The sequence below is a fragment of the Sarcophilus harrisii genome, chromosome 6 (genome assembly GCF_902635505.1).
Source record: "Sarcophilus harrisii chromosome 6, mSarHar1.11, whole genome shotgun sequence".
Taxonomy (NCBI): Eukaryota; Metazoa; Chordata; class Mammalia; order Dasyuromorphia; family Dasyuridae; genus Sarcophilus; species Sarcophilus harrisii.
Window position 1 is genome coordinate 119671088 of NC_045431.1, and position 16491 is coordinate 119687578.

The 16491-nt window shown below is 35.6% G+C and overlaps 1 protein-coding gene across 1 annotated transcript in view; it reads left to right on the plus strand.

The window, feature by feature from the left end:
* The window catches only part of F11 (coagulation factor XI), a 31231-nt gene extending 15429 nt beyond the window's left edge, over window positions 1–15802 (plus strand). Inside the window, exons 6-15 of the mRNA XM_012552079.3 lie at window positions 5149–5258; window positions 6880–7039; window positions 8155–8264; window positions 8385–8547; window positions 8660–8766; window positions 9858–10026; window positions 11945–12123; window positions 13507–13602; window positions 14623–14762; window positions 15583–15802. Coding sequence (XP_012407533.1) covers window positions 5149–5258; window positions 6880–7039; window positions 8155–8264; window positions 8385–8547; window positions 8660–8766; window positions 9858–10026; window positions 11945–12123; window positions 13507–13602; window positions 14623–14762; window positions 15583–15741 — 1393 coding nt within the window. The 3' untranslated portion in view covers window positions 15742–15802. The remainder of the gene's footprint in view (window positions 1–5148; window positions 5259–6879; window positions 7040–8154; window positions 8265–8384; window positions 8548–8659; window positions 8767–9857; window positions 10027–11944; window positions 12124–13506; window positions 13603–14622; window positions 14763–15582) is intronic.
* The last annotated feature ends 689 nt before the right edge of the window (window positions 15803–16491 follow it).

The window sequence follows — 16491 nt, forward strand, 5'->3', positions numbered from 1 at the left end:
AACCAAATGTAGTCTGCTTTTTTTTTGGGGGGGGGTATTACCGAGCTTCCTCTACAGACTGCGGGGGAAGAGGGGAGCAGGACAGCAATGACTGCGCTGCATCTGTGCTCTGAGACTCTGAGAGCATGCTAAGATGCTGTGGGTGGGTGTGGCCAGGTCCCAAGAGACCCTAACTTTTTGGGGTTATAGTCTTTACCTCCTGTATTTACAGCTTCTCTGCTGGTCTACTGGCTTGCTGCCAATGCAAAATAGCCCCACTGTAGTAAAGTTCTTTCTACACAAACGGCTAAGATTACACCCCACCCCCCTCTAGTCTGCTCAGTGTGGGTTGACTGCTGTGTTCTTGCTGCCGCTGCTTGCCCTCAGCCTTGACTGGTATAACTGTCCCCTGCCCTCAAGCAAAAACATATCTTTTCTGGAGAATTTTTAGGATGTCTTCTGTTGGTAATTATTTGTGGGTTTTTTTTTTCAGTCAAGCACTAATTCTGAGGCCTTGTCATGAAATAAATTCTGAGAGCAAAGACAATGTGTCCAGATGTGTGTGTCCTCTCCACCATCTTGGCCGGAAGTCTTCTTACTATTTCTTTTATACAGAATCAGACCATGACTGAATAAAGCTATTTTTGTTTATATATGTATTTATGCATATATATATATATATACATGTGTATATGTGTGTGTATATATACACACTTTATAAGAGCTAACTTTTTATTGTCTCTCAGAAATCAGATTACATTGGTCTTGCTGCTCCTTTTTGGGTTTGGGAAAAGAAAAAATGGTTCTGTCACTTATTTCCTGAATAATCTTCAACAATTTATTTAATCTCTTTGGGACTGAATTTCTTCATCTGCAAAGTGAAGAGCTTGAACCAGAAGACCCCTGAGGTCTTTTCCAGCTATGAATCTATGAACTGTTTCTCAAACTGAATTGAAAATATAGAAAAAAGAAAACTCATTTATTTTTCTGCTCAACTCATTGTTAAAATCAGGTTTCTCTCTCTCTCTCTCTCTCTCTCTCTCTCTCTCTCTCTCTTTCTCTCTCTCTCTGTCTCTCTCTCTCTCGTCTTGCCTATTCAACCGATTTCTGATGTGAGTAGGTTTTCATAATTATGAGCCCTCCTCCTCCCTCTGAGTTTATTCTTTCGCTACATCACATTTGCATAAAATAATTGCTATTTTTGCCTTTTTCTAGATGGTTTTGCTTTTTAGCGTCAGATTATATTCAATTCTGCCCCAGTCTTTCTTTTAAGCTATTCATTCAATTGCCAATATCAATCTTAAACATATAGCATATGTTTCCATATAAAAAGCATACACAATTTCTCCATGTTAAATTCCTTGAAATATTTTTTTTGATATTGGCTCTTACATGTTAAATTTTCTATTGAGTTTGGGTTTGGCTGATAGAAAGTTCTGAAAATCTGAAAGGTCATTGAATATTCTTTATTTTCATTCAATTTTATGGATAATTTTGCTGCAGGTTTAGTATTTTTGAATGCCAGTATATATGATTCCAAGACCTATGGTCTTTTATTGTGGCTGATTATAAGTCCTGTACAATTCTAATTGTAGTTCTAGCATATTTGCATTGTTTTTTTTTCTTGTTTCTTGCAAAATTTTCTCTTTAATGTGAAGGATTTGAAATTTGGCAATAATATCCCTTTGTGTTTTCCACAAAGGATCTCTTTAGGTGGTGATTGGTGGACTTTTTCTATTTCTACTTTCCTCTCATCCTCTATCACTCCAGGACAATTTTCTTGGATTATTTCTTGCATTGTTGTGTCAAGGTTTGGTTTTTTTTGGACATAGCTTTCAGGTAGTCCAATGATTCTTATATTTTCTCTTCTTGATCTATTCTCTAGATCTGTTATTTTTCTTATGTTTCATATTCTATTCTATTTTTTCTTTATATTGTTTATATTCTATTTTGTTATTTCTTGGTCTCATAGCTTCACTGGCTTCCCCATGCCCAATCTGATTTTCAAAGAATAATTTTCATCTTTAAAATTCTATATCTCCTTTTTTAGTTGGTTAACCTTTTTTTCCCATAATCTTGTTTTTTTGGATAGTTTTTAATTTCTTTTTTAGTTTTTTTCTCAATGTCTCTCATTTAATTCTTAATTTTTTTGAGTTCTATAAATTCTCTCTGGGCAGGGAACTATTTACTCTTACTCTTTGGGGTAGAAAAAGCTTTTTATTGAACTTCAATATCCTCCTTTGAAGATGAACCCTGGTCTTCCCTATTCCCACAGTAAGTTTCTAAGGTTGTGTTTTTTCTTCTTTGCTGGTTAATATATATATGTAAATGAGAAATATTAGTGTAAGAACTTATAATCATGGGGTGAGAGGATGGTGTCTCTAGCTTCACTTCCGCTTTCCCCTCTGATCTGGAACCCCAAACCAAGAGCTGTATCTGCCTGCAACTGCCTGCAGACAGTACTGTTCTTTCCTCACTGCTTTTGGACCCACTAAGTGTGCTGGCTCCTTCTTGCCCAGGGTCCTGTTTCTGTAGTACAGCTGGACCTGGTGTTCCAAATCATCTGAGGTTCCCTCTGTCTTCCTGGACTCAGTCCCTTGATTCCACATACAGTCTGGGAGGTAAAAGTTTCTGTGGTTCATGCTAAGGCTGCAACTATGCCCAGTTACTCCAAGGAGTCCCCATTTGGTATTTCTGCAGAGTTAACCAAGAAATGCTTACTCTTCACACTGGGTAATCTGATCTTCTTGAGTTGTACCAAGAGGACCTCTATTCTGCCCCAAATCTATTTGATTTTTAACCAGTTTTAACCACACAAATTTATTCCGTTTATGGGGGAAATCTGGAGAGCTAGAAATTTACTGACCTACTCTGCTTGAAGAGATACATAAGATCATTTCTTCTAATCTCTTCATTTTACAGAGAAGAAAACTGGGGCCTAGAAAGGAGAAATTATCTTTAATAATTCAATAAACATTAAGTGCTTATTATGTGTAAGGCACTGGAGATAGATATATAAAACATGGTCTTTTTTTCTCCAAGGAGCTTATATTCCTTGATATAACACATAATAAAAACATGAGAGGCAAAAATAAACTCCTAAAGCTGAAATTCAGTTCAGCTTCCTCCTTGTTGTTTGTCTTTCATACTCACTGAAGACTTGAAAGTAGGTAGCCTGCTATATCACAATATTGGGTCAGGATTACTGAATCCTGAATTTTGTGTTTGACCGTACCTGATTACTTCAATACAAGCTTGGAAGGTTCTATCACAGGTCAGACACAAATAGTATGAATTTTCACGATGGAGATATCTCTGGATTTGTATATCTCACATTTCCTTTGTGGTACTAGGATTCTATTTTGCTCATTAAGTACAACATATTTTTTATTAGCAGCATGCCATGCTGGACATGGTTCTGTGCCAATGTCTTTTTTGTCTCACAACTGATACCAAAGTTTTTCTTAAAGAGTTTGAGAATATCTTTGTATCACTTCTTCTGACCTCTGTGTGAGCATTAGCCTTGTGAAAGTTGTCAGCAGAATAGTCTTTTAGATAAACCATTTAATATTTGGGCTATATGGTCAGCACACTCTACAGAAGACTTTGAATGCTTGGCAGTTCAGTGTAAGGGGGGCCTCAGTATCTGGTACCTTATGTTAATAAGAAATCCACCTAAGACAATTCAAATGGAATCAGTTCACTTTTCTGGCATAGTGCTGGTAGACTATGCAGATTTCATAAGCATACAATAATGAAATTAGTACTGTATATCTTTTGTTTGGTAGGCAGTCTGATACATCTCTTCCACCCTTTCTTTTGGAACCTCCTAACCTTGAGCTAGCTCTAGTAATGTGTGCATTAAGCTCATCATCTATGTGAACATCCCTGAAAAATATACTGCAAAGGCAGGTGAAGTTGGCCACAGCATTAGAAATTTCTCCATTTGCTGTAACCAATGGATCTACATATGGATAGTGCAATGCTGGCTGGTGGAGAATCTCTGTCACATTTCAACTACTCACCACTGATGGAGCCACATTATTCAGTGATAAAGAACATGGGTCTAGAGAAAAAGGATTAACACTTCCATATTGTTCTCAACAAGCCATCACTTATCTCAGGTTGGAGTCAATCTCTCTTTAATTGAATTTCCAATTGAATAGATCGTGAATACCATTAGATTCCTTTTGTGTGGTAAGTGCCTGGCCCTGATTCTGTTTCAGTAAAGAATTACAAAGCTGGGGGACTACTGTTCATACAAAAGCTGACTGAAATCTTCTAGGTTATATGGCAAGAGAAGGTTATTCCCTTAGGAGTTCAAGGTTGTTTTCATTGTTCATTTCTATAAAAGAAAAACAAACATATTATCCTATAACAATCACAGGGAGGTCTTTATCTTAGTCATTGCTGTTTACATCCTTGCCAGAACCCTCCTTAATATCCTTCATCTGGAAAACTATTTTCCAACCAAGAGCCAGTGTGGCTTCACACAGGCTAAGGAACAGTCCATATGGTGTTTGCTGCCTGACAACTCCAGGAGAAATGCCAGGAGCAAAACAGAGGTCTGTATATAACATTCATAGATCTCATCAATCCCTGTGATATTTAATTTCCTAAAAGTTGCATATATGTAAGACAATATAATGATACTTACAAAGACACAATGTGGTATAGTGGATAAAATGCTAACTTTGGAGTGAGTAAATTCAAATATTTTCTCTGACATTGGTTGTGTCACATCCCTAGTCAAGTCACTTAGATCTTCTAAGCCTTAGTTTTGTCACTTGTAAGATCAGTGATTTAGACAAGATGACTCCTAAGGTCTTTTAGACCCCTTAGCCTTTGATGCTAATGGTCAGCATGTTGTGGTTAAAGAGCCTTTCCTTGCCACTGGACATGTCTGAACAAAAGCCAGATGACCAGAATAGTATAGAATTCCCAGAATAGTAGAGAAGGGTTTCCCCCACTGGATGGGATTACATGATCTAACATTGAAATTTTATGATTTTAAAGTATGTTAAAAAGTCTGATATAATTGGATGATGCAGTTATTCAGAATATATCAACCATTATGGATTACCTTAACTACATTATAAAAATAATTAGCATATAGTTATAGGGTGATGCATTTCTGAGTGATATTTTTTTCTTTTTTCTTTTCTTTAGCAAGGTGTGTTTGTTGAAATATACTACAACAGGATTCCCAACAAAAATAGAGTTGCGTGAGAATGTGGTATCTGGATTCTCATTGAAATCCTGTGCAGTTTCTAAAATGGGTAAATATGTGTGTGTGTGTGTGTGTGTGTGTGTGTGTGTCTGTGTGTCTGTGTTCTGTGTGTACATTAGGTATACTTTATCTTGTAAATATAAAACTAATTAACAAGACATTTCAATAACAAACTATTGCTACATATCTGCTTTGTGCAAAACACTGTATTAGGACCAGTTATAAAACAGGAAGGCAAGCTTCCAATCCAGTTGGAGGATATCATGTACATAGATAATTATGATACACAATAGTATAGTACAGGATAAATGTTATATAGACAGATGATACAAGGGAATTGATACTGCATCATGATGTTTTATGATAAGATTTTAATCTGAGGAGCTTTTCATCCAAGTTATCTTTTGGCAAAAAACAAAAACAAACAAAAAAAAATCTTTAGAATTCTATAACAAAAAAGATGAGAAAAGATGGGAAAGTTTTCATCAAAGAAGTGTTACTTTTAAAAGTTTAAAATAAATACCATCTTATCCATCATTTTAGCATGCTGAACAAAATCCTGTGATTTAGAGTATATTATGCAATGCTGACGGTGTATTGAAGAAGTTTCTTAACACTAGTTAGGGAACTCTTAAGGGACTTCCTGTTGCTAGTGCTCTCATTAGCAAATTATACTGTGTTGTCAAAATATACTACATTCAATTACTTATATATGCCTGGATCTGTGATTTCATCATGGGTGTAGGGAATTCCTAGTGAAGATACCTCTACCGATGCAGATCTGTACATTTTCTAAAATGTATGGTCTTAAGGAAGTATCTGGGATTCCTGAGAGGTTAAGTGCTATGCCCAGGATTATTCAGTCAGTATTTAGCAGAGCTAAATACAATAAGCTTTTGGCTTATATTTTCTAATTCCAAGACCAAACCTCTATATCTGTCTTTTAATGTTTTCTCCTCTTAATTTTTTTTTTAAATTTCTTGGGCTAGCTAGGTGGCTCAGTGGATAGAGCATCAACTTTGGAATCAGGAGGACTGAGTTCAAATGTGGCCTCAGACCCTAGATACTTACTAGCTATGTGATCCTGAGCAAGTCACTAAACTCTGATTGCCTTGAAAAAAAAAAGTAAATTAGTATGCATTCATTTTTTTCTCCTTCTTATCTCACCCCTAATTTCAAAGAAAAAAAGAAAAACAGAAATCTTGTAACAAATATTTATAGTCAAGCAAAGCAAGTTCCCACATCATCAAAGTCCAAAATATATTTGTCATTATTTTTTGAATCTATCATCTCTCTGTCTGGAAGTGTGTAGCTTAGTTTATCCTAAGTCTTCTATGGTTGTTCATTACTTGGTACACAGTTCTTAAATTTACCAAAGTTGTTAGTTTGTCTTTACTCTGTTGTTGTTATTGTATATATTGTTCTGCTTACTTAGCTTTGTATTAATTTATACAAGTCTTTCATTTCCTACAAACTCATTTCTTTACATATCTTTTTGAATATAAATTCCTCTACTAGAATATAAGTTTGTTGAAGGCAGATAATGTTTTTCATTTTAACTTTGGTTTCCAAATGCACAAAGTATATGGCTAATAAATGCTGAATGAATGAATTTCACTGTCATTGAAATAATTGCAATAAATAAATTGCAAGTTTCTTCTCTTTTGTAGCTTGTATTCGGGACATCTTCCCTAACACCATTTTTGCTGATCTCAATGAAGACAGGCTTTTCACACCTGATCCTTGGGTGTGCCAAAGTATTTGTACGCATCATCCTAACTGCCTGTTTTTTACATTCCTATCTAAAAACTGGCCTACAGAATCCCAACGGTAAGGGGGCAAAGCAAGTAGGATGTGTTTCCTTTAAAATGAAGCCAACCAAAGGCCCTTATTCTAAATTTCAAAATTCTTTTAAAAATCCCACTTTAAAATAATTACAAAAGAAGAATAAAAACAAATGATTAAAAGTGCCACTAAGATTGCATTTTTATGGTACCCCAAGCCAGGATGCTTAGGACTCAGCTTGATCACTCCTTAATAAAAGTAGGGTACATCAGTGATCAAAGATAACCATCACCCCTCTCATCTTGTCCCTTTAGGAAACCTCAGAAAAGTTTGGCTAGGTTACTTTCTCAGCACCCAACATAATCCTAGTCCATATATAAGGAATAGATTTATATATAGGAAGAATGTGATTTCAGGAGCAGAAAGAAAATAACCCCAAGAGACCCACCAACTCATCTTAATGCCCCAAGTTCCACCATTAATGATTCCTTCTTCCTTGTTAATCATTATCTGCTCTCTTTCATAAATAAAAATGTAGAAGAATAAAAGACCTGAGTTTAAATCATGGCTCTATCCTTTGCTACTTGAATATCCTGTATAAATCATTTCCCTTCTGTGGGTCTTCTAAAATAAAGGAGAATTGTATTCCACATTGAAGTCTTATGTCCCAAAATACAGATTGCTTTCCTTCATGACATGAGAGGTTCAGCCTGCAACAAAATTCTTGAGAAGAAAGAATACTAATTATATAGAAAGATAGATAAGTGAAGATTAATTTTGCTTCCTATAAAAATTTTGGCCATTGGTAGAGATTGGGACTGGAGTTCAAATTCAGCTTCAGACATTTCATTTAGCTGTGTATACCTGGATAAATCACTTACTAATCTTTATCTGTCTCATTTTTTTTCAGCTATAAAATGGGCACAGTATTAGTCTCTACTTTCCAGGGTCATGAGGGTCAAATGGGAGTGCATAGCACATTGTGAATACTTAAGAAATGTTTGTTCCCTTCATCTCCCCTTTTCCACCCTTTCCTAATACACAAATATAATAGGAAAATTAAGACTATGCAATCATAAACTGTACCATAGTATGTTTTGGAGTTGCAAGAATTTTATTGTATTATGTGGTTTAACAGCACTCTCAATTCTTTCTATTAGAAATCTTTGCCTCCTTAAAACATCCCAAAGTGGAATTCCAAGCACACGGATCACCAGGGAGAATGCCTTTTCAGGTTTTAGCTTATTAAACTGCAGACACAGTGTCCCAGGTAAACAATATAATCAGTTTGGTAATGTTAGGGCTTTACCTACAGAATTATTATCACAAAATATGGTTAATACATGCACTTTATCTCAAATCTGCTTATGTGCGTTTGCTGCCTATCCAGTGCTTTGTCATGGCTCTGTTTATTCCAACACTGATTTCTTGGGAGAGGAACTGGATATTTTTGAGGTCAAAGATCATACAACCTGCCAAGAAAGGTGCACAGACACCATACGCTGCCAATTTTTTACATATTCACCATCTGGAGAAACATACAACAAAGGGAAGTAAGGTGGATTTTTAAATACTACATAGAAAAATTATTCAACTGCTTGAAAATACATAGATGCTTTTCCCTTAGTGGCATTCTTCTTCATAATGATTTATTTCCTTCATCAGAGGTAAATGTTATTTGAAAATGTCTTCAAATGGATCCCCAATTAAAATACTTCATGGAAGAGGAGGTGTCTCTGGCTATACATTAAGGCTATGTAAAATGGAAAATGGTAAGCGATATGTTACTTGAATAATTTGCCTTGTGAAATAAAAAAAAATCTTTCAATGACAGAACTAAAGATCTATTTGCCAACTAAAATAATCATTAAAAAAAATCAATAACTGGGCCTTAATCACAGAGTATGGCATCATTATTTGCTTTCCCAAATAATCCTTACCTTGTTAATTAGAATGATAACTGTAAATGATAATGATAGATATAAACACAAAGCAGGCCTGCCCTTTCAGGTGATTATCTATCATCTTCTTATTATTTTTCTTGTATGCACCAGTCTATCTATCTGTTATCTCTCCCATTAGGATATAAACTCTTTGAGGATTAAGACTATTTAGGTTTTTCCTTGTCAATCCAGTACTTAGAGTAGTGTTTGATATATAGCAAGTGCTTAATAAATGCATGTGATTGCTTAATTCTTATATGCAGAAATAGAAATGTACAATTAGTACTCAATAAATGCTTGCTGAATTGTTGACTTGAGGGGAAAAAGTTTTCTTCTTTATGTTTCTACCCTAAGTTATAGTGTCTTGATTAGTGCAAGCTGACTATTTATTCCTAGATAGTCCCAGAGTGGACCATAATTTGTCCCATCCATCTTCTTATCAACTACTCTGCTTCTAAAAGCTTATCTGCCTTTCTACTGGTGTATTTTCCACCTTTTGATCTAGGAACAGTAAGCAAATCAATTATTCCATTACTTTGGGGAAAGGCAGTCTGCTTTATTATTTCCTTATAATCCCTATTAATTTGCAGATCCAAATGTGTTGCCTCCCCTTACTAGAATATTATCCTTGGGTAATTTTTCCCTTTCTGTTTGTATATCTCAAGCTTAGCACAGAGTTGGCACACAGTAATCCTTAATAAAAGCTTTTTCATCAATTAATTAATCTATTTTTGGCTGGGAAGTATATAATTAAAGGCTATAGAAGGAAAAATAAGAGATCTAGTCTATATCTATCATTTATCTATATCTTTTTATCAACCATCTATAATTTATCTGGCTGCCTACTTATCTGTTGCATGTGTGTGTGTGTGTGTGTGTGTGTGTGTATGTGTATGTATATGTGTATGTGTGTTTTCCAGCATGCACTAACAAAATAAAAGCAAAGATAGTTGGAGGAACAAACTCGGTTCTTGCTGAATGGCCATGGCAGATAAGTTTGCATGTCACCTTCCCCATCCAGAAACACCTATGTGGAGGATCCATCATTGGGAAACAGTGGATATTAACAGCTGCCCATTGCCTTGAAGGGTTAGTCTTTTTTTTGTTGTTTTTTAATGCCAAATTTATACCCACCTTTGAGATTTATTACTAGCTAATGAAACTGTCTTTCAAAATGTATATTATAAAATGATTGAGTTGGAATGGTCAGAGCTGGAAGTGACCTTGGAAGTGATTTAGTTTTACCCTCTCATTTTACAAATACGGAAACTGAGGACCAGGGAAGTTAAATGATTTGGCTAGAGACACATAGCCCTTGAGTGTTGAAGCCATATTTGCACTCATATTCTCAGATACCAATTCTGATGCCCTTTCCATTAGACCATACTTCCCAGTAGCTATCACCTACTTGAGCCCTTTCATTTTCCATGTAAGGAAGCTGCAACTCTTTAAATGGGACATAGTTTGCCTAAGGTCACCCAGCTGGTACATGTTAGAACTGGACCTTCAACCCAGATCTTCTAACTATGTCTTTTAATATACTCTAATCCCTCAGATTAGGGCAATGCTTCAAAGAGAAAATACTAATCCAGGGTCTAATAGCACCAATATTTTAAGATTCATATTCTTTTGAAAAATATTTATATTCAACTTTATAATATTTTTGCCCAGGACTCTCTTTATCTTCCCCATGAATCCTTAGGTCCTTGGGCATCTTTACATGTTTACCTGCATGGTTTTATGAGAGTCCATCCCTTGCCCAATATAGTCATAGATTATTACTCTCTTTCTTCTAGCTTTTCCTTCTGCTAGCTCCTATTCTTTCTAGAATATGAAGGAGAGAGCCACAGGACTACAGATTCAGAGCTTAAAGGTCAGAGGTCAGCTAGCTCAATTCTCCCCACCTTTGCCCCCTCCGTTTTATAGATGAAGAAACTGCAGCCCAGGGATATCACACAATTAAGCACTAGCGACCAGGTTTTAACCCAACCCCCATGAAGTCAGAGATGTTGCTCTTTCTACTGTCCCAAGCCACCTTTCTCTACATCCCCACTTGGGATTCTCCTCTTTGATGAGCTTTATCCATGGCCTATGGGGAGAGAATCATTCCCCAGAGGAGTCTTTGTAAAGGTGTAGCAAAACAGAGAAGCCCAAACTGAAGAGATAATGTCCCAGGGAATTTTAAGGAGTCACAATTTGTCTCTCCTAAGAATATTCCCTAGCTTCTGGCTTCATTTAGATTGTACCCCTAGGAAATGGCAAAAAGGTATAGCCAGATGAAACAAAAACAGTCTCACAGAATCATAGAGCTAGAAGAGAGCTTAAATATATCACCTTGGCCAACTTTTCAATTTATAGAGAAAGAAACTGAGAAACTATATAGGTTGGGGATAAAGCTTGAACTAGAAACCTCTTGTGAGTATTATTCAGGTCCTTGTTCTTCAATTGTGTTCAATGCTTCATGGCACTATTTTCTTGGCAGAGATATTAGATTGGTTTGCCAATTATTTTCCCAGATCATCTTACAGATGAGGAACTGAGGCAGACAGGGTTAAATGACTTGCCTAGGGTCACACAGCTAGAAAGTGTCAGAGGCCATATTTGAACTTGTCTTTTTGACTTCAGATGAGGCATTCTATCTACTGCATTGACTAACTGGCTAGATTTCTTGTATCTGTCTGTGAATGTGTGGGGGAGGAGGGAAATGGGGCAAAAGGATAGATGATTACACTGGGTGGTAATTTTTCTCCTTTGTGTAAACTTTATACTACTGATTCTCTTCTACATACGAGGAGGAGATTAGTTCTTAACATTCTACGACTGGTAAAGCTTAGCAGCGTTATGTTATTGTTTACCCACTCCCAAGTCCACCAGGAGCCTCCAATATTATGTATTCAAAAAAGGCAAATTAAAGAACTCAAGCTTCTCTAAATTACTTAAAAGCAATAAATATTTGCAACATTTTGTAAAAAGAAAATGAGCTGAATTTTCTGTTTTTGTTATTTAGACTAGAGGGTGCTACTAAACTTTTACGGGTCTATGCTGGCATTGTAAACCAGTCTCAGATACATAGAAATACTCCATTCTTCAGAGTTCAAGAGATAATTATTCATGAAAAATATGAAATGGCAAACCATGGATATGACATCGCCTTGTTGAAAGTTGAGGTTCCAATTAATTATACCAGTAAGTAAATATTTATTTGGAAGCATTAGCTGTATTAATCACCTAGATGAAATATTGTATTAGTTACCTACATGTAATATTGTATAGTACCAATCCTGAGGTCTCAACTTGGTGATCTGGCCAATTGTTTTGATATCAGGGAAAGCATAGGAGCCTGGGGAGTAGATCATGCCCATATCTCTTAGGAAAAGGCAACTGACTTAGTGGCTCAAAGATGTAACTTCTGCCTAATTGTTTAACATTTTAGAAGGGTAAAGAATTGTGGAGAAAGTTTTATCTATATAGAATAATATGGCATCATGGAATTAGCAAGCTAGGCAGAAACTTTGTCTCTTATCTTCTCCAGTACTTTCCTTTTGCAAAAGAAAAAAAAAAATCGAGACAGAGAGAGGCTTATTATCTGTCTAAAAGTCACACAGTGAATCAATCAGTGGCTGAGATAGCATGGTGCCATGGAAAGACTTCCAGACTTGGGATCAGAAAATCTAGATTCTACTAATTATTGTGTGGCCATGGATAAGTTAACCTTTCTGAACTTCAGTTTTCTCATCTGTAAAATGGGGATGATAATACTAACTACAATATAGGATCATTGTAAGGAAATTACTTTGTAGAGGCAATATGGTGGAGTTGCAAAGAATACTGGACTTGGAATCAGAGACTTGAATCCAAATCATGCCAGCACTTACTATTTGTATGACACTGGAGAAATCACATGCCCACTATGGTTTGAAGTTTCTTCATCTGTAAATTAAGCAGGTTGGACTAGGTGATCCCTAAGGTCTTTCCCACTTCAACTCTAGGATCCATAAAGAGTAATAGAAATGGGAACTATTTTTTTTTTGGGGGGGGGGGTAAGGAATGAAACTTTATTGAGTACCTTCTATGTGAGAACAAACCTGGAAAGTAGGTGCTATTATTACCCTAATTTTATATATAGTTGAGGAAACTAAGATATAAGTTAAGTGACTTGCTCAAAGTCATATAACTAGTAACTGTCTAAGACTAGATTTAAACTCAGATCTTTCTGACATCAGGCCCAATACTCTATCCATTGAACTATAATGTAGCATAGTAGAAAGAGCACTGAATTTGACATTAGGAAGATTGATTCAAATCCTGACTGCTTCTTAGTCTCTGCTTTTAACTTGGACAAGTCAAGTAAGCTCCATGGACTCAGTAAGACTATGTGTAAAAAATCATTCAAATGTCCTTCCTTTCAAAATTCTGTGATTATCCATGACCTATTTGTAGAAATGAAGACAAAGAGGTGAAAGGAGAGACTTAGAAAACTCTTTAGGTGGGAGCTCAGTGGGGATCTCTACTGGAGAAATAGTTTTTTTCCTCCATCTTAAATAACTAAACTTTAAAATTAAATTTTAGCTCTCCAGAAACCCATATGCCTTCCTTCAAAAGGAGATGGAAAAATTACATATACCAATTGCTGGGTAACTGGTTGGGGATACACAAAAGAAAGAGGTAATGAATATATTTTAAAATACAATCTGTTAAAATATGGGGGGGGGGAAGAAAAATGAAAAAAATAAATTTACATGATAACTTTGTGATATATTTAAAAGGAATAGTAAGTTATACATAATAGATTTGCAATTTCATGTGCAATCATCTTTTTTAAAAATTATACAATGTTATGGAAATGCTTGCTTTGTTCCATAAATTAAAAATAAAATAAAAATTCAAAAGCATATTTTCTGTTCTTTAGGAGGTATATAAATGGCATTGTGTGTGCCCTGTCATATTTAGAAGTGGAAGGAATTTGAAAGATTACCAAGCCCAAGCTCTTATATTTGCAGTTGAGGAAACACATTAAAAGAGGTTAGCTCATAAAAATCTGAGACAGGATTAGAACTCAGGTTATCTGGATCCCCAGAGCTCAGCTTCCTCTCTCATTCCCTAGATAGTTGTCACTTTAGTACATACATCTAAAGAATTAATAGAGCAGTTTAGCAGCAACCTACCTTTTCAATTTTACTGGAAGCTAATATCCTTCATGCAATTTCTTTTCCAGACAGATTAGACTACTCCCTGTTCCTTGAGTGTCCGGGCATCTTCTGCCTCAATTCATTCACACAAGTTGTTTCCCCCATATCTGGGATGTACTCCCTCTTTTTGTTATCTAGTCCTTATGAATTCCTCTCTCTTTTCAAGATCAAGCTCAGGTGCCACATGAAGACTACACTGATCCCCACAACTCATTGTATCCTTTCCTTCCTTAAATAATTTGAGGAATGGAGATGTCTCTAAATTTAAGCATCTCATCTTTCTTTTGAGCTCCTGCAACTCTGCAGTGGCTTCTTTATGCAGGCACACCATCTATGATCTTGTGCCATGCTTCCCATGTTTCATAATCAATTACAGAGAGATCTTGAGAATGTCATTGTAAAGCTTCTTCTGATCTCTACTTGTACATACACACATAACATAAATAAATCATTTATAACACTTAAAAACCCAAGGTCTGTGTATTTTCTACTGTAGGAAAAATACAAGATACTCTTCAGAAGATTTTTGTTCCTTTGATAACAGATGAAGATTGCCAAATGAGTTACAGAGAACACAAAATAACCAATAAGATGATCTGTGCTGGTTATGAAGAAGGGAAGAAAGATGCTTGCAAGGTAACAGAGGAAGTTTGATACAATTATGAGTATAAATAAGAGAAAGCTTTCAGGAATTATTTGAAAGTTGGGAGAGAATAGAGGGTAAAATAAGCATTTATTAATACCATTACATGTCAGACACAGTGCTAAGTGCTTTGTAGATTTTCCATTATTTCATTCTCACAATTCTCTGAGGATCATATATATAGATACACATATTAAACAAATACATGTGTCTCATTTGTGTAAACATGTGTGTATATAAGATATTTGGCACAGTTGAGTCAAAAAGGTCTGCATTCAAATCTAGCTTCAGACACTCACTAGCTTTGTGACCTTGGTAAGTCATTTAACCCTGTCTCAGCTTCTTCATCTGTAAATTGGTCTAGAGAAGGAAATGGCAAATCAGTTCATAATTTTTGCCAAGAAAACCCTAAATGGGGTTGGACATGATTGAAATGACTGAACAACAATAACAAAATGTTTATATGTACATGTACATATATATTATATGTATGTGTGTATACTTATACATATTGCTCTAGACCAGATTTTATGTTTGTACCCATATAATACATACATACATACATACATATATATATATATTACATACACACACATAATATGTACACAGTTGATAAACTTTGTCTATTTCATATGTATGAGTTTATGCTCACATCTGAAGTTTAGAAACAAGGCAAAATAATAACATGAAATTCTGAAACATTGAGACTGAAGTACAATGTCAGAAATCTCTGATCAGTTTTTGGGGTTGAAGTCCCTTGGAAATAAAAAAACTTCCATCTTTAAAACTTTTTTTTCTTTCCCTCTCACACAGGGAGATTCTGGAGGCCCCCTATCCTGTCAGCAAAATGGCATCTGGCATTTGGTGGGTATAACCAGTTGGGGGGAAGGCTGTGCCCGCCCAGGACACCCTGGTGTTTATACCAAAGTGGATGAATATGTGGACTGGATTCTAAAAAATACTTCAACATGAAGAGGACCCTCAATGTCTTTTGCCTCTGGGAAAGAAGAAATAAATTTTTATTTGTAAGGCAGTTTTGTTGTAAATTATTTTCTTTAGTCCCAGTGAAGTCTTCAATTTTCCTTTGCTTTTATTTTGAGAATAGTCATGGGTATTGGGCGAGCTTACTTTGAGACCTGAAGAGTCTGGGTTAAAGGCCTGCCTTTGATATGCACTGATTGTAAGACTTTGGAGAAGCCACTTAATCTCTCCCAGTTTTCAGCTGCTCTCTCAGAGCTGCAGACAGGGTGCCCACTTGCATTGATGAAAAGGATTTTTTCACCTGGGAATAATTTGTAACAATGAAATCACAGTTTTGGCTCCTATTCCTGTCTCCTAAGATTACTTCTACTTGTCGGCAAATAAAGCATGACAGAGAGAAAACAACTTTTGGCTCCTTTGTTTCATGTTTTTAAAAATTTAAATACTAGTGTTTGATCAATCTGCCTCATACTGCTATACATATTTATTAATATGTTAAATACATATTATGCAACTTAAAAAAATTGAGATAGGGATGATTTATGATTTCACTGATACAGGAAATTCTTAGATGAAGAAATTCCATCTACCAAGGCACGGTAGCCTCTTCTTTATAATATCCTTTAGTTCAAGAATAGTCTAGAGTAGTAGGGTCAAAGACAAATAGCAATGGTGCCACTAATTCATATGTGAAGAACTCTGTCAATTTTAGTATTTATATTTCTTAGTTTGGAGGTATTT